The sequence below is a fragment of the Carassius auratus genome, unplaced genomic scaffold, assembly GCF_003368295.1.
Source record: "Carassius auratus strain Wakin unplaced genomic scaffold, ASM336829v1 scaf_tig00214714_1_2670353, whole genome shotgun sequence".
NCBI classification, from domain to species: domain Eukaryota; kingdom Metazoa; phylum Chordata; class Actinopteri; order Cypriniformes; family Cyprinidae; genus Carassius; species Carassius auratus.
Genome location: NW_020527778.1, coordinates 1,831,736 through 1,850,548, shown reverse-complemented (window position 1 = coordinate 1,850,548; position 18,813 = coordinate 1,831,736). Strand labels below are relative to the sequence as shown.

Here is an 18,813-nt window from a genome sequence, read left to right as displayed (position 1 = left end):
CAGATGTTTTACAAAAGAATGCAAATATTATACAAGAAAATGCTGTTTTGTGAGGAAATGCAAAATCATTGAAATATAAATCAATATGTCTATTTTCAATCCATCTCATGTTTTTTTTTCACCACATGCATGCAAATTTAACCTAGAAAAGGTCTTTATTCAAGTCAAAAATATATAAATTATAAATAAAAATTATATTTAATAAATAAATAGATACAGTGCATGCATACAATTACACAGAATTGCTTTGTGTTGCGCCAAGAAAAGTCATATAATAAAATATCTCCTTCAGGTAACTGGTGTGTACTACACATTTTTACGTCTTCGTCCTTTTTCAGTGTTTGACGTTAAGTCTTACTTCCTAAGAGAGACGTTACCCAGAATGCTTTAACCTTAAAGGGACAATTCACTCAAAAAGAAGATTTTGTCATTATTTTTGCCTTTGTGTTTGCAGATCGGCATGACTGCATGTATCTCTCATCTGAGTGATTTACTGAGTTTGTCGGGCTGTTTTTACCCATCAAAAGTACTCGAATCTTAGCTAAATTAGGTCTACTGATACTGCATAAGGCCAGATCCTTTCATGCAATTTAAAACTACCTGAAACCTCATTTGCATCTCTGTGTTTTGTATGGATTTGCATCTTTCTTACCACTATCCATAGCTTTCAGATCACAAGAAGGAGGTTTATTTATGATGTGTTGTGTGCCACACAAGCTATATCCTCAACATAAGCGTCTATCACCGATTCAGTAGGAGCCTTCATCATTGTGTCCGTCTGAGTGTGACATTAAAGTGAAAGGTGTGTGAAGAATCACAGGCAGGTGCTGGAGGGGCCGGTCTCGCTGGTGGAAATGTAAACACATGTGTTTACTCTTTCTCTCTCTTTTTCTGTTTGCAGTTCTGCCTGACTGCATTGCTGAGGTGCCCAGGTAAGCCAGAATTCACTACCTGCTTCCGAGTGTCAGTTTATGGCTTTTCTGACAGCTTTTACAGCAGACATGCAGTTTTTACAAAGTTGCATTTAAGAATCAGTATTTGGACACTTAAGTCACACTTAAAAAATAAATGAACTGCATTGGATGCAAACTATTAAAGTCGTGTTTGCATATAAATCAAGAGTTTTTCTCTTCTAATTTTTGCCCAGTGTCTTTTAATCTGGTGTCTTGGTGTTTTTTTGTTGTTGAATGAAGTCAATTAGTTAATCTCATTAACAATGAACATGATTAACTAACATATGAAACAGATTTTAAATCATGTGTGAACTATTTAGTTTGAAAAAGTGAACTTGTGTGTCTTTCTTTAAAATAAATGTTTTAAATAAATAAAAAATTCTACAATATAATAAATTCACACAAAGTGTTTGGTGTCTGTAAGATGTGTTTTTGAGTGAAGTCACTTATTTAAAAAATCTACAGTAAAATCAGTAATATTGTAGAATATTATCACAATTTAAAATAACTGTTTATATTTGAATATATTTTAAAATAGAATTTATTTCATGGATAAAAAGCATATATTCAGCATCATTACTCCAACCTTCAGTGTCACATGATCCTTCAGAAATCATTATAATTTGCTGATTTGCTATTATACATGTTAATATGCAATAGTGCCGCTTAAAAAAAATTGTGGAAACATTACAGACATAATATAATATAATATAATATAATATAATATAATATAATATAATATAATATAATATAATATAATATAATATAATATAATATAATATAATTAAAACTTACTTTTATTTAATATTTTATAGCTATGTTCTCATACATTAAGTGTGACTTAAGTATTCAAATACATTTTGGGGCAACGGTAGTTTTTGTAATTTTTTTGCATGCACCTTATTATTAAACGGTGTTAAAATGTATTTATTTTAATTCAGTGAAAGTTGTTTCATGCACTTCACTGTGCATTTTGTGTCAAACGCCACTCCAACCTTTTTCATGATATCAGCCTACAGCAAACATTTGATTCTCTGTATCATTGCTTATTATGCAGCGTGATAGCTGATAATAGCAACAGATTTCTCATTGAAAATAATGAGCCAGTTCATGCTTGAGTGTTTTGGACTCTGTATTCACACATAAGTTCACACATGAGGATCTGCGATTCTGATTTTCTTAGTCACATCTTGCAGGGAATTTCAGATGCCGCCCTGATGAGTTTTGAAACAAACTCGCTGCCCCAAAGAGTATGAAATGCATTTCACCACCCATTCTACTTCCTTGACATATTTTTTAGTGTGAAACATGATGTTCAGCGAGACAAAATCCTGGGCGAGGCTTGATTTGATCCATCGGGAATTGATTGGATGGTGAAAAGTGGTTTCTTATAAGTGGTTGGAGGACAGGGATTGAAAAATAAGAAGGCCAAAATGGAAAGTCGGTTCAGAGGTGGAATTATTAGTGATTACATTTTTGTCTTTAGTCTAATGTGTCCCAACTAATCATATGAAAATCAGACTAGAAATGTTACGAAAGGAAAATATATTTACCAATATATTTCTTAAAATATATTGTGATATATTGTAATATATTATTTTCCCTTTTTATTTTCTAATATATTATATATTTGAATACATTGAATAATATATTGATGATACATATATATCATATAATATAATGCAAAATATAAAAATGATTGTTGCTTTCAATATATTGCAATATATTGGAAAAAATTCATATTAAATCCCATATATAAGAATATATGCCTATTATATTACATGACATTTTCCAATATACTGCAATATATTTTTGTTTCATAAGGGAAGAAACATCATTAATCCACCATTAATTGTTCACCATTCAAAAGTTTGGGGTCTGTGATATTTTTTATGTTTTTGAAACAAGTCTATTATTTTAAATTCTTAAAAATGATAAAATACAGTAACTGTGAAAGTAATCAGAAATCAGTAATATTGTAGAATATTATCACAATTTAAAATAACTGATTTCTATTCAGTCTTCAGCGTCACATGATCCTCCAGAAATAATTTTAATATGCTGATTTGCTGCTCAAAAAAACAATTATTTATTTTTATTATTATTAATGTTGAAAACACTTGTGCAGCTTAATATTTTTGTGGAAACTATAATTTTTTTTTTTTTTCGGGATTCTTAGAATTATTTAGAATTCTTAGATCAATAGAACGTTCAAAAGAACAGCACTTACTTGAAATAGAATTTTGTAGCATAACTTTTCACTGTCACTTTTCGTCAATTTAATGCATAAAAGTACTATTAAAATATAATAATAATAAATATACTGATCCATAACTTTTTAACTCGTTTTTAATTAACGTTTTTTTTTTAACTCTTTAAAGCATCATAACTCAAGGACCTTATAACAAGAGTTTTCTTTGCTAAATCTTGTGCTAAATTTGGCACAACCTTCAAGACTTCTAAAGTGTCTAAACAAAGCTTTGACATCTGAAAGAACCAAAACCTGCAGTCCACCACCTCACGGGTCAGATTCATCACATCTGTACCTCCACCAATCACATATCAATCTCAGTTGATTTGTGACATGACACGCATCTATTAAATGACCCTTGTGTTCTGCTTTCAGCTTGCATCTCGGAGCGGGTAAAAGGCGGGCGTCTGCAGAAGGGGCCCGCGGGGCGCCAGTCAACAAGAGGAAATCACTCCTGATGAAGCCCCGACACTACAGTCCCAGTCCCTGTCCCAGCGAGGAAGACCTGGCAAGCGCTCAGGACAAAGACGAGCCCAGGAACACTGACACTCCAGCAGGTAGACAGATGTCCTGTTGTTTGGTCTGTTTTGATGAACAATTGACGCTGAATTTTAAACTACCATCTGTTGCATTCATATATTTGTTTCCCTCCTCCTCCTTCATCTCCTCTCCCCCTCCCTCACTGCATCCATCTATTCGTCCATCACGTTCGTCTATCACGCCGTCCCAGGGAAGTTATGTTTTTTCATGCATCCGTTGTCCAGATTAAGGCGATTTCCTCCGCTCGACATCTTTGAAACCCCGGATTAAAAACTCGGTGGCGTGGTTAAAGTAGCTGGGTTATTTATGCAGCCTGGAAAAGTGTTTTTTTTTTTTATATGCAAGTGTGGTTGCTTGCATAATTATGCAAATAGGGTAACTGAGAATAGAATGCACCAAATTATATTGTGCCTCGTTTGACAAAAGAGTGTGATCATACACTCCAACAACAAAACATATTTGGCAACGAAGGCACGGAAGCGTTAAAGTCGACATTACGTTTTAAAACAGTCTCCTTTCTAGAAACAAAATGCTGCCGTTTCCTAATGAATCAAATTATGAGCATGTTGGCAACAATACCCATGCTTTACATGTGTACCTTCCACACCCCTATAATCTGCACTTATTTGGTATATTTTTAACGATGTAACCAAGCAACAAACGTAATTGTCCCTTTCGAAAGCTTTTGTTAGACCATCGAACGCAGCCCAAATATACATAATTAGGCATAATGTGTGCGGCTCATTATTGGACACATGTGGGTTGTTAAATGGACAACAAAATAGCTCAATAAATTGAACGGCATCATTGGAAATGGAATTTATTTGTTTCTCTGATTTCATATTATCCACAACAATCATAACCTTGTTTTTTCCCTCCTCCTCCTTCGAATTTATAGTATGATTTTCATAAGTTGCAATAGGAAAATCTCATGTGTCGTATTTCCCTGCTGTCTTGCGACATGTTTGCTCTGCGTTTTGCCAAAGTGCACTAGTGAACAAGTGCTGGTGGAAAAGAAAATGATTCAAAGTCGTAATGCGCCGGGTGTGACTGGGAGTGGATGGCGACTGGGACCGGAGCGAAATTAATGGATCTGTATGGGGACGAGAGGGGTATGTGAATGTCATGAGGAAAAAAAGGGAAAAGGAAAGGCAGGGGAGAAATTAAAGGGGTGTATGGCTTCTATTTGGTGCTGTTGTGTGTGTGTGTGTGTGTGTGTGTGTGAGTGACTCCAGCCAAGCTTCTGGTCTCCATACACACAATGGTAATGGTTATTCTGGAGTATAAACCATTCACCTGTTCCAAAACACAAGCCACTCTCTGCATCCAAGCATTTTTCGCCCTTGTTCGCTCCAGTCTTTTTTTTTTTTTTTTTTTTGGTCAGGGCTGTATCTCCATCTGGATGGCACAGAACTCCTAATCATCTGCTCTGTTAATTGTGTCTTAGCATAACTGGCGAACTTTTCCTCTGCGCTGGACCGCTGTGGGTTTTCACACCTCAAACTGCAGACAAAAGCGGCAAAATCAGGAAAATCGGACGATTTTAAGTGCATTCGCTGCGGTATCCAATGGGTTTCGGCACCAGATGCTTTGTGCTCCTGCTTGATTCTTGAAATAAGAAATTAAAAATATTACATTTTAAAGTTAAATCTGTTCAATATGTTCCTGTTTTGGTGCCACCCTTTTACAAAAAAAAAAAAAAATTAATTTCCTTCCCTATCAGTTCAATACTATCAGATACATACAAAATAAATACTGTCATATATTGGATATTTTAAATAAATGGAGCATTCAACTATGATTAAGAGTATATTGAGACTAGGGCTGCAGCTATCGATTCTTTTTGTAATCGATTAATCTAGCACTTAATCGATCGATTAATCGAGTAATCGGATAAAACGATTTGTGTGTGTTTTTGAACAACCAAAACAAATAATGCATAACAAAAATGATGTGGCTGTAAAATGAACAAGCATTTGGCTTTTATTTCTCAACAGAGGTATTTATTTCCAAGTCCAAAAGTTTGGCTCCAAAAGTTAAGTGCCAAGTTGGCATTGCCAACAATTATAGAACAATGTACAGTTAAGTGAACTTACTGTAACATGTATAACATGTATTGTAAAACTAATATGAATATAAACTTAGTTTTTTGTCTTCTTAATACACAACATTACAAAAAAAGGATTGCACCTTCTGCAAATTTAGTTTAGTTAACCTGAGAACAAAAAATGAATATAAAATATCAAGCCAAACAGGTACACAATGTATAAAATGTATAAAAAAATTATGTAAATAAAACAATTATAAACAATTATAAATAATAAGCTGTAATCTCAAAACAAACATCAAAATGTACGTGTGTGTGTGCGTGCGTGCGTGCGTGCGTGAGTGCATGCGTTTGTGTGTGTGTGAAGGGGTTCTTTTTTTAGGCTATACTCTCTTGCAATTGAACGTGATAGTTACGTTTACTACTTTAAAACGTCGTCAAAGTTAAACATCATATCTAGTCAAACCGCATCACGACATCGCTACAAATGCAGTATGGGATTAAAATCAGCGAACATCAATAGGCTTAGACTACGTTAACTTGCCTTGTTTCAGCGATGCTTGGTGAAACAGCATAGAGTGGATGTCTTCTGTTCAGATGCTGAATCATGGAAGATGTGCTGTTGTGGTATGCCAGCTCTATTTTGCAGTGGAGACACTGCACCTTGTTCTCTTCTTTATTAAGTGTGTAATGATCCCACACTTTAGACAATTTCTGCCGTTTATTTATAGATCTATTCTCCGCCATCGCGCCAACTAAATTCAAAAGGTCCGTGTGAATAAACGGTCCGTGTGACACAATCAAATCCCTGCGCCGCGCGTATAGTGCGCGTCATAGGAATTTAACGAGGCTTGCCTCGAGGAATTTTTGTAATCGAGTAACTCGAGTAACTCGAGGAATCGTTTCAGCCCTAATTGAGACTACAGGATAGTTTAAAACTGATTTTCAGCTCCGGCTTTTGAAATATCAGCCGCATCTCATGGAAAATCTGATGGTGTTGATAAAATTATCACATTTAGTCAGATGTTTTGTAGCAGTTTTGTCTTTCTGGAGCTGCTATAATAGCATATGGAAAAATAAAACATTCAGGATGAAGACTAGCCTGATTTCATTCAGATTTTATAGCTGTGTGGTCAAGAAGTTGTATTTTAAGGTGTATAAAATATAAAAATCCTTTTTTTTGTGTGTTTTTCAGTACAAATATCTAAAAATACTTAAAGATAAATTGACTTGAGGAGGAAAATTACTTAAGATATTAAGTCTTCAGAAAAAACGATCAAGTTTATCAGTAGGGTAATAAAAAATAAACATAAGATTATTTTTGTTTTTATTTTTAGCAGATATTTTTTCTATTTTAAACAAACTCACTTAATGTTGATACATTTTTTCAGAAAACAATACTTAATATCCTTAGTCATTTTGCTTTTAAGTAAATATTTAAGTAAATATTTGCACTGAAAAACAAGAAAAAATGTTTTCAGTGTATGTGTAATTTTTAATGAACATACAAACGTTTTAAACATATTTACGTGTTGTTTATATGTTTTTTTAATGTATATGATAAGTACTGAGTGGTTTGTTGCCAAAACTAAGATGAAATGGATCATTTATGTAAAGAATATTATTGAACATTGATTAATATCAATCTTGACTTAAAAGTGTGGGACACGTTTCATCTCTCAAGAATCAGCGCTGTAACATTCGACACATACAATTGGATGCAATTCCAAAAATAAAAAACGAACGAGATTAACTACCCTTTCCTCAAGAAGCATGCATAAAACTATAATTATCTGCACAAACAGAATCAAAATTTAGGTTGTGCGTTAGCATTATGCCTCCACATTCGTGCAGCGCCAAAGTAGACCTCTGTGACATTATGCCGGAGTTTGGCATGGTATAAACAAATCGGCAAGCACACTCTTACCCCTCAAAGCCTGGTTTCCATTTTTGACAAAAGACGGGTGAGATTGTAAATGCCACTGAGCTCTCTATCCCCCATTTAGGGATGTTTTTTGGGGGGGATTAAAAGCAGGACTACTTTATATGCTCTTTAAGACTAGCAACTGTTTGTTAAGGCAGTATGATCCCATTAGAAGCCACTGAAACCGCTTGTGGCGGCAGCCAAAATGCTCTAATATCTAATCAACCCACTGATTGCATATGGTTTGGAGGGTGGCATAAGGCTCTCTAAGAGGATAGATGCATCTCATGCTTACACTGTATTTTAAACTTTAAGCCCTACAGTACCCAAAGAGCTTTAACCCCGGCGGGTGAGTTTCAGAGAGATCAGTAGTGGATTGTAAATCAGTCCAGCTGATAGATTCTTTTGTTAATCATTGACTCGATTATTTAATATAATCGGGTCCGTTGAGATTCCAAAGAGTCCTTTAAAGGTGATTTTAAGGGATAAAAGGACTGAGATTTGTCAAAATAGGACTTACTCACCCTATAAACCCTAGGCTTTATGGATTTATCAGAAGTGGTACAGTAGTATAGTAAATCATGCTTCTTTCTGATTAGCGTTTACAGCTTTATATCATGTAGACTTATCCTTTGCGGATGTGGAAACATTTTTTTTTTTTTTTCAGTACATGTATCCTGTTTTCGCAAGTTGCACTTTAATAAATACAGTTACGTAAATCGAACAAATGTAAGATTAAATTAGAAGGGGAAATGTTTATTTATTTATAATCATGTATACATTTTATGTTATTTGTTTTTTAAGGTTAAGTAATATATATATTTCAGTTAATATTCTGACGTTTGGATGGAAAATAGATGGCTTTTTAAACTAAAGTATTTCTTATGCACTTGGGACTCTCACAATGTTTTCTTAACAAAATGCACAAAGTTCTATTTTTTATTTTTATTTTCTAATTTTCCCATTTGTATGATTTTTAAAAATATCTTTCTCTTATTTATTACTTATTTATTATTCCCTTTACATTTTTTAAGTCGTAATGTTTTATTGACAATATTTTTCATTGTAAATTTTCACATTTCTATCATTTGTTCTATTAATTGAATAATTTTATTGAATTGGTTTTTCATTTGACCAAAGAGTCACAGTTGAAATGTGATAAAGCCCGTATTTGGTTAATTCTTAGGGTTTGTTATATTTAGTTCCCCTTCATGTTTTTCCAAGTTGTCGTGTTTTTCAAAACCTGTGATTTTGAAGGCTCTGAAAACCATCTTGTTAGTAGCTTTCCTCCAAACACAATCATGTAATGAGCTCTTGCTGAGGATCCATCAATTAAAACCAAGTCCGTTCTTCTGTGTCTCAGATGAGGACCTCAGCGGTGGTGATGTTCTAGAAGACACTATTTATCACAACACAAAGTCTCACCACTTGTTGTCATGGTCAGAACAAACGAGTAAATGTTCGCCAAACCTGGATGAGCGAGAGGAGGAGGAGGACTTTGAAGACAAAAGCCAGGAGGAGATCAGAGCCAGTTATCACCCGTCTCCAGACACAGAGGCAGATGAAGAAGAATGGAGCTCTCCTCCGTCTCTAACGAAGGTCAACGGGATCCATCACAGCCCCAGTCCACCTGCAGACGATACTCTTATGAAGAGACTCCGAATTGGACAGCAGCTGCACGAAGATGCCCTCTCTGCTTACATGAACAGAAACAGTGCAGGGATCTTGATGGAGGAGTATGGCTCTGCAAGAGAGTTCAGCGACAGTGAGGAGGAGCTCCAGACGCCCAGGACGGAGGAGCGAGGAGGTGTTTGGGGTCCGGGTCTGGTGGCCAGACGTCTGGAGCTGGACAGGGCCCGACTAAACCTCAGTCTTCTAGAGCAGGCCATGGTGCTTCAGTCTGAACATAGACAGGTCCTTCACAGTGCCTACAAAGACATGGACCGCTTCCTCCTGGAGCAGATGAACCATGAACGGAGACAGCAGAGGATGCTGGAGATAGACGCTCGAGCCATGTACCACAGCAGCAAAGGTGAGATTTTCATTGATTTTTAATAGTTTAAATTCTGTAAAAATTATGGTTCCTCAATCGTTTCATTTACAATTCTTTTAGTACTAAAGGAAAATTATATTTAGGATAAAGAAATGCAATTCCATTGCCAAATGAAGAGATGATTCCACTAATAAAATCTTTTAAAACTTAGAATTAGACTTTAGAGGCATAAATAAAGACTAATCCAAAAAACAATACAACAATGCAAAACAAAGACAAGTTTGGTAATGTATCTTGTTTATTAACTTAATTTAATTATCTTTAAAGGTGCTGTAGGGAACTTTTGTAAAAAAATATTTTTTTCATATTTGTTAAACCTGTCATTATGTCCTGACAGTAGAATATGAGACAGATAATCTGTGAAAAAATCAAGCTCCTCTGGCTCCTCCCAGTGCTCCTATTGCCATTTGCAGAAATACATCGCTCCCGTTAAGAAACAACCAATCAGAGCTGCGGTCCGTAACTTTGTTTGTGTTCAAAATGTCGAAAAATGTATATAATAAGCGAGTACACCATGAATCCATTTTCCAAACCGTGTTTTTAGCTTGTCCTGAATCACTAGGGTACACCTATAATAAGTGTTTATATTCGGACTATTTTAGATTGCTTTGGGGGTACTGCGGCGGAGTAACCCAGTACCTTTGTGATTCTTCATAGACATAAACAGAGAGAAGTAGTTCTGGCTACAATGTTCTTCCGCAAGACGCAAGCAGTTCTGTTTATTAACCACTGGTGCGTCAAAAGTTCCCTATACCGTGGCTTTAAATACATGATGTCAAATGAAAAAGCGATGAGTAACTCACAATTAGTTGCATGTGTTTGATTCACTAAAAGAACTAGCTTCTAAGAGTCATTTGTTTGAGAATCGGACTACTGTGGTTGCACTGTACGCTTTTGGTTCACTAAAATGACTCATAAGAGTCATTCAAAATGGATTCGCAGTTGAGCGCGCTGAACGTGTTTGATTCACTAAAATAGAACCGGCTCATTAGAGTCATTCATTCTGGAATTGGACTACACTGAACACATTGTTTTTTAGATTTGCTAAAAAGAACCGACTCAGAGTAATTCAGACAAGCTGTAGTAAACATGTAGCCTAAGCTGTAGCCTAAATGTTTATAAGAGTAAATTCATCAAGCGGCTGGACTTTACTATTTGCACGGTACATGTTTCTGATTCACCAAAAAGAACCGGCTCATTAGAGTCATTCATTTGGCAGTCAGACATTACTTGAACTGTATGTTATATGTTTTGGATTCTCTAAAGAACAGACTCATTTCAATTCATTCAGCAGTCAGGCTTCACTAGTCGCGCTGTATAATATATTTCTGATTCGCTAATTATTTGAGCTGTATTTTTTGTAGTAGTAGTCTTTTGTTCCCTTATAGTAGGACATATTGCAGGAAACTGTCAGTGTGTTGTAGTGGTTTTAGCTCGATATTTCGTCCACATTGGCAGTGCAGTGTTTTATTAATTCACTAAGAACAGCAAATATGGGGTTCTTAATGCTGATCAAAAATTGGTATTTACTTCAAAGGAAAGTAACGTTAGCCTATTCTGTCAACACCTTACCGTTCTTTCTTTGGTAACACTTTACAGTCAGGTTCCATTTGTTAATAAATGTTAACTAATGGGTTCTGACTGTAAAGTAGCCTATGCATAATTAAAGCTTTACTTGTAAATATTAAGATGCATTTGCTCTGACTCATTAAAAAAATAAATAAAAAAATTGTCAGTCCCTGTCTGAAATAGTTTATATTCATATTACCTGAGAGGTTGAAGAATAGGAATGAATCGAATGAGCCAATGATTCAGTGAGCCATTCATAAAGACTCCCTTGATTCTTTTCTGAATCAATCAGCCGTTTTAATGAATCGGTTGAATGAATGATTCAATGACTCACTCACAGCTTTTTCCATCACCTACTGGCGCTTTAAGTTTCATATTTTGAGTATAGTTTCTTTCTTCCTTTAAATCATTATTCAGTATTAGAAAATCTTATTTCAATATAAAAATTATTTTTTACATTGAATAAAACATTTCTTTGTAAAGCGTAAATGTAACACTGTTTAGATCTATATGTGTTGGTGGTACGCTTTATATTACATGCGTTTTTGCCATAATGTTACAGTATCAACACATAAAAAGAAAGATACATAGAGAGATTATAGCCCAGAGGGATAGATAAATAAAATCCTCTTAGGTGCTAAAAACAATTTGCCAACCAAATATTAAATAGTAAATAACCAATGTTTTATAGAAAAAGAAAAAAACACAAGTAGGCCTAAAAGAAGAAAAAAAACTCTGGATTTTTATCTGTATCAGACAGATATTTTACCATGAGCATAAATTAAGTCATAAATCCTAGTAAAGTATCTCTGATGTGAGCTTTAAGCACTTTGATTCTTGGGTTGACTGCTGTTTAATGGGTAATCTCTTAAAATAATCTCTCTATGGATCAGCGCTAAGAAACCACAGCCTTAACTAATGTCACGGATGAATACATACACACTCAACATGCTGTTACAGGACACGCTTCAGCTTACAAGAAGAGGAGCATGACAGGATGGGATCAACTATAACCATACGTTCTTGAAGAGCACTGTTTGTGTGTGTGCATGTGTGTTATAGATTCCCCTCGGACAGAAAAGAAAGACATCAAATGTCCGACCCCGGGCTGTGATGGGACGGGTCATGTGACAGGCCTCTACCCTCATCACCGGAGTCTATCAGGATGTCCCCACAAAGTCAGAGTGCCCCCAGAGAGTGAGTCTGTTCTCATGTTACGCATCACTTCCCGAGGACATTAGACACATTTCCTCCCTTCACAGCAGAACAATACAAACAGAACAAATACAATTAGTGATAACAGCACTGTGATCATTTTCAGCCCATAAATATTCATGTCATATTAATGATGGAGGTTTAGTTGTACAGATACTGTTGGACAAAAGATAACATGGCGATTGCTTAACTATCCAGCCTCTGTTATATTCAGTGAATATTAGAGACATTACATGACGTGTATTCAATTTAAATGCATGCTACAACAATATCAAACAGTTATTTCTGTGATAGAAAATGCAAGATTTTAAAACATTATATAGAAATAGTTTTGCTTTAATTTTTTTAATTTTTAAATAAATAAATAAAAGTTACCATTGTTTATAACAGCAGATGTGATAAAATGATGAAAATATTGATTAAATAATTAAATTGATTAAACATGATAGACATAGATTTCAATTAGTCAAAAATGTCTCTAATAAAAAATACACAAAATTTCACAAATATGTCATTTAGATGGATGCATTTCATGTATTTATTCCTTATCTTGAGCTTTCCAGTAGAAAAAATGCTTCCTCTTTTTTTCTCAAAGACATTTTTTAGTCATCAAAACAAGTGAGGTTTGATTTCCTGCGGTAGGGGAATTAAAAATGCATTCTGGAAACAACTTTCCACTTGCTGTTTTCTCCATTTGAGAGAAGCACAACAAACATTCGCCATTAAACAGTGATGTGACAAAAGGAACAGAAAATGTAATTAAGTTTTTTTCTCTTTTTTCCTCCAATATGAAAGCATGTACTCATAAACCAGAGGCAGCATTCTGCAAATCAAAGGACCTGCGCATGCAGCCTAGAAAGATGGGCACATCCTCCGAACTAATTATGAACAGACTAAAAACTTACTAAGGATAGTAGTTCAACAATATGTGTGTGTCTCTTAAATGGTAATCAAAATGCATTTGTAGTCATGATGTTTTTGCTCATATTTGAAGACAGAGACAATTTTTAAGTTGTAAAAAAATGGCATCAGAAAATTTATTTAGCATGAAAAGTTGGAAAAGCTGCAATAAAAGTGAATACCAAAAAAAGCAAATTAATGAAACGCCTTTTCTTATTTTACAGCTGTTCTTTTGATAAACATTATTCTCTTGTTTCTTACAGTCCTCGCCATGCATGAAAACGTCCTCAAGTGTCCGACCCCTGGCTGTACAGGAAGAGGTCATGTCAACAGTAACCGTAGCACGCACAGAAGGTCAGCACAATGACAGCAGCTGGTTATTTTAGTATCATTAAAATATTAGTTTTTTATAATATTGTGAATAATTTATATATATATATATATATATATATATATATATATATATATATATATATATATATATATATATATATATATATATATATATGTAGTGTTTAGATTTTTATTTAAAGTTTTAGTAATTTTGCTATGTGTATTTGTCATTTTTATTTGTATTTTATTTTTTTATTATTATAAGAACAATATATGATTTTATAGTTCTTTATGGATGCCCGTTTTTGACATGAAATAAAAAAAAAAAGTTAATTGCGACAATTCTGAAAAAATAAATAAATAAATAAATATATATTCGTGTTTATATCTCACAATTCTGACCTTTTTTTTTTTACCTCCAATTGAATAGCAAGAAGCAAAGTCTGAATTGTGAGACATATATATATATATATATATATATATATATATATATATATATATATATACACACACATATATATATATATATATACATATATATATATACATATATATATATATATATATATATATATATACATAAATATATATATATATATATATATACATAAATATATATATATATATATATATATATATATATACATAAATATATAAATATATATATATATATATATATATATATATATATATATATATATATATATATATATATATATATATATATATATATATATGTATGTGTGTGTGTGTGTGTGTGTGTGTGTATATATTTTTTATATTTTATATTTTATTTCAGTAAAAGTTCAAGTAACAAAAGCTTTTTTATGGATTTACTCAACAATAAATGAAATTACATTATTAATTTCTTTACAATCCTCCTTGCTCATTAGAAGCAGATTTGCATAGTTAGCAGTGGGGAGGTGAAATTTGGTAAAATGAAATGATGAGTGGTTTAAAATAACATTAGCAGTTGACAACATCTGCAATTTGACCCAAAGAAAATGCATTGTTACTATATTTTGCACTGATTTAAACCACCTTAAAGCACCAGACATGTTCATTTACCCAAAAAAGAGCTGCGCTTGCATTGAAACCTGCAATGATTTTTGCTTAAAAAGAGTCATGAAGTTTCTCTTTATCAGGAAAAATCCAATGACACTTAACAAGTCTATAAAACACTGCCATGTTTATTGCATAGGAACTATTGGATTCTTTTTAATTATACAATTACTTCAATGCACTCAAATTCAATTAAAGTTAACAACCCAGAGAAGCCTAACTTCTGATGTCTGTTTTCACAGTCTCTCAGGCTGCCCGATAGCTGCTGCAGAAAAGATCTCCAAACCGCAGGAGGATCCTGTAAAGTGCAGACAGATGGCAGAGAGGATGACGAGGTAAGAAACCTTCATCTAGACGCAGTCTTATGGAGCTCTTGATTCCTTTACAATCAAGCAGGTTGAAAGTAATTTCAAAGTATTCTTTCTGAAAGATAATAATAGACATCTGACATTTTAGAGCTTCAGATTATATAGATATATAATTTCATTTGGTTGGGAATGGTTTATTAAAGATGTAGTGTGTCTTTTCTTAAATTTAAAATAAAAAAAAATAATAATAATTTATGCATTTAGCAGACGCTTTTATCCAAAGCGACTCACAGTGGAATCAAGCTATCAGTTTTTACCTGTCATGTGTTTCCGGGGAATCAAACCCACAACCTTGCGCTTGATAGTGCAGTGCTCTACCAGTTGAGCCACAGGAACGCTGGTTTTGTAATGCTAAAAAATAAGAAGCTGAAGTCTGAAGTCTTGATGTTTTTCTTCTCTTCTATTCAGACCTTTAGGAAACATGAAGAAGTTTGACTTCACGTACAGATTTGCTCATCCTATGGCAGCGTTGCAGGCCAGCATGGCCAAAGACATGGACAGGTACACTAAAGGCCACTTCGACTACGCCAGTTTTGACGCTCAGGTCTTTGGCAAGCAGGCTCAGATGGCATCCGACCAGAGGCACGAACCTCCACGCTTTCCTGACAGTGAGTGTCAGTTTTGTCTCAAATCAAAGGTTATTTACCCAGCATGCACTGGCATTACTATTTTTAAAAAAGTGGCATCATGTGTGACTTCAGAGCTGTACATGTACATTCAGCACTCTGCTTCTTTCTATCTATCTATCTATCTATCTATCTATCTATCTATCTATCTATCTATCTATCTATCTATCTATCTATCTATCTATCTATCTATCTATCTATAATGTCTTAATTCATATTTATATTCATAATTCATAAGCATATTTATATGTTTACATTGTTATACATTAAATGAATAAATATATAATTAATATTAATAACATTCATCTAAATCATATTATGCATCAATTTTGTTTACATGTAATTTGTTTTTTGTAATTTATTACATTTATATAAATATATAATCAATAAAATATACAAATATAACTAATAATTATATGATATATTATTTTACATTTTCTTTATGATTTAAAAAGTTCAGTGTATAAGTTCAGTGTATATATCACTGATGGAATACAGTGAAGGTAGATTAAAAAAAAAAAAAATATATATATATATATATATATATATATATATATATATTTTTTTTTTTTTTTTTTTTTTTTTAATCTACCTTCACTGATGTGGGGTAGTAGTTCTTCAGTCTATCTATCCACAATCACTCTCCCTTGATTCCTCTTTTTCGGAGCATTAACTGTACCTACCCTTTCCAGCCGCTCAGTTCCCCTGTTTTCTGGGTCCCGGAGGTCATGTGATCATGGCCGGAGACAACAGCCCCAGTCGCCATAAAGCCCAAAGCAACGCCCTCCAGTCCAACATGGCATCCGCAGCCATCCTCAACCTTTCCACCCGCTGTCGAGGCAACAGCGAGGCCCCGCCCCCCAGCCGGCCCCTGGCATCAGCCACAAAGGTAATCAAATTAGAGCACTCAGAAAAAGGTATTTAATGTGGTCATTCTAAAAACAACTGTGATTTGTGTATGAAAAAGAGGAGTAACATCAAAAGACACTTTTTGGCACGGAGAACTGTGTTGCCTCTGGTGGCACAACAACAAGAGAGTGGGAGCTTTTTTTTTTTCTGGTTCCACACTGGCCCTAAAGCTTTAAAGGAGAATTTGTGTAATCACATCAAAAAGAGTTGGGAGGAATACAATCACAGCTTCTGTCTCTATGACAGTTATAAGGCTTTTTGTCAAACATGTGGCCGTGCATTTGATTTCTGCTTGTGCTGATGGTAATGTTGGGTCTTTCTCTTGTTTGCAGGAGAGAGAGAGAGAGAGAGAGGTTTTTTTTTTAGTTTTTTCAGTGCAGATGGTCGAAGACATTTTGCTAAGTAATATATTATCCTAGATAAGCTTGCACAGATCCTTTGGTGTTGATCTCTAACAGACGATCTATGAGAAGTTGGATTATATCAATTGGTTGTGGATTAATAGACATCACTCTTTATTTCAATTAAATAAGGAAAGTCTACACAGTCTGCCAGATTATGTATGTTGCAGTGTGAAAATGTTTTTTTGTTTCTTTTATCAAGCCTGGTTCTTAATAGAAAAACAACCAGTTGATACGCATATATAAATAAATAAAATGGAAAAATCATGGAAAGCATGTTTAAATCCAGTTTACGACATTTCCTGTATTCTTATTTTCTCTCAGACAAAAGTGGAATGATGCCAAAAACGTGAGCTTTTATAATCATAAATACACATTCCTGAAACTGTAAGAAAACATAGTTATAAGAAAACATTATAAAAAAAAAAAAAAACAATACAGGATCCTAATGCTGTGTATTTTAGTAATAATTAGAAACATAACATATTGTTTGATCAATCTGGTATGATACATTTGATGTGCTGTACATTATATATTTTTGAATATACAGCCCCCTTTTAATAGAAAAACAAACTGTTGATACACATATATTAATAAAAATGGTTAAAACAGTCAAAAGTATATTTAAAAAGCATGCTGGAGTCATGGCCTAGTGGTTTTGGGCAAAGCACGTTCGAATCTGGCCTGCAACATTTCCTGTATTCTTTCTTGTTTTCTCTCAGAAAAAAAAAGTTGAAAAAGTGCTATAAACTTGAGTTATAAATATTAAATATTACATAAAATGTAAAAGTCTTCTGGCTTTATCTCTTTGTAAAACTATACAAATCTTTATTTATTTATTTATTTATAAATGCTCATTCATAAATTATTATTTAAATAAAATATATCATATTTTCTAAAAAAAAAATACATAAACATTATTTATTAATAATAATTGAATATAGAAATTCTTATAAAAACTCTCATAAAAATGATTTTAATTAATGTGAAGAATGTAAACTCTTTTTATATGTTAACATAATAAAACAACTATATTTTAGTAATATTTAGGTATATATCACACAGTTTGATAACTTCAATCGTAGCAGGTCTTCCTCTTTGACATGGCGAGGTAAAACTGAGAGAATCTGGCAGAAGTATGGCATGAAACGCTTCACACACCTACACACACCACACAGATCGCTCGTAGTCCCAGCTCTCAGTGGGCAGAGAGCAGGTATACTGTACAAACTGAGCCAATGAATAAAACAGTGTTAGTCGATCTGTCATCTGCTGATGTCTGCGTCGAAATGTCTTTATGCATGTTAAGTATCTCGATTTCCCTGTTTGTGCCAAGTCGCTTGTTTTTTTCCCTAAGAATACGGCGTATCGTCTTGCAGTGTTTCATAGAAGTGTGGGAGAAAGATGTCACCTCACTGGTTTCTGAGGCTGGAGAGAATGTCATCAGATGAGAAAAACTCACATCGTGCGCAGGGATGAACTGGATAGGTGCGCTGTCGGTCGTTCGGTCGGTTCTAGCTGGTTCGAGAACGAGCATTATTTGGTTTGTAATCTGAATTATCGTGATTAGAGCACTCTTTTGTTTGCTGCTGTGCGAAATGTGTGTGGAATAATTGGTGCGTCACGTTTTTAAGCAGTTAACGAGTTCTATAAAACGTATCG

The 18,813-nt window shown here is 34.0% G+C and overlaps 1 protein-coding gene across 4 annotated transcripts in view; it reads left to right on the top strand.

Annotated features, from left to right (window-relative positions):
- Nucleotides 1–18,813, top strand: part of LOC113092826 (suppression of tumorigenicity 18 protein-like) — a 48,596-nt gene that overhangs the window by 18,535 nt on the left and 11,248 nt on the right. For all 4 annotated transcript variants that reach the window (XM_026258587.1, XM_026258588.1, XM_026258585.1 and 1 more), the window contains 8 exons: nt 902–932; nt 3,580–3,761; nt 9,079–9,747; nt 12,400–12,534; nt 13,716–13,806; nt 15,090–15,182; nt 15,624–15,823; nt 16,534–16,730. In XM_026258587.1, coding sequence (XP_026114372.1) covers nt 902–932; nt 3,580–3,761; nt 9,079–9,747; nt 12,400–12,534; nt 13,716–13,806; nt 15,090–15,182; nt 15,624–15,823; nt 16,534–16,730 — 1,598 coding nt within the window. The remainder of the gene's footprint in view (nt 1–901; nt 933–3,579; nt 3,762–9,078; nt 9,748–12,399; nt 12,535–13,715; nt 13,807–15,089; nt 15,183–15,623; nt 15,824–16,533; nt 16,731–18,813) is intronic.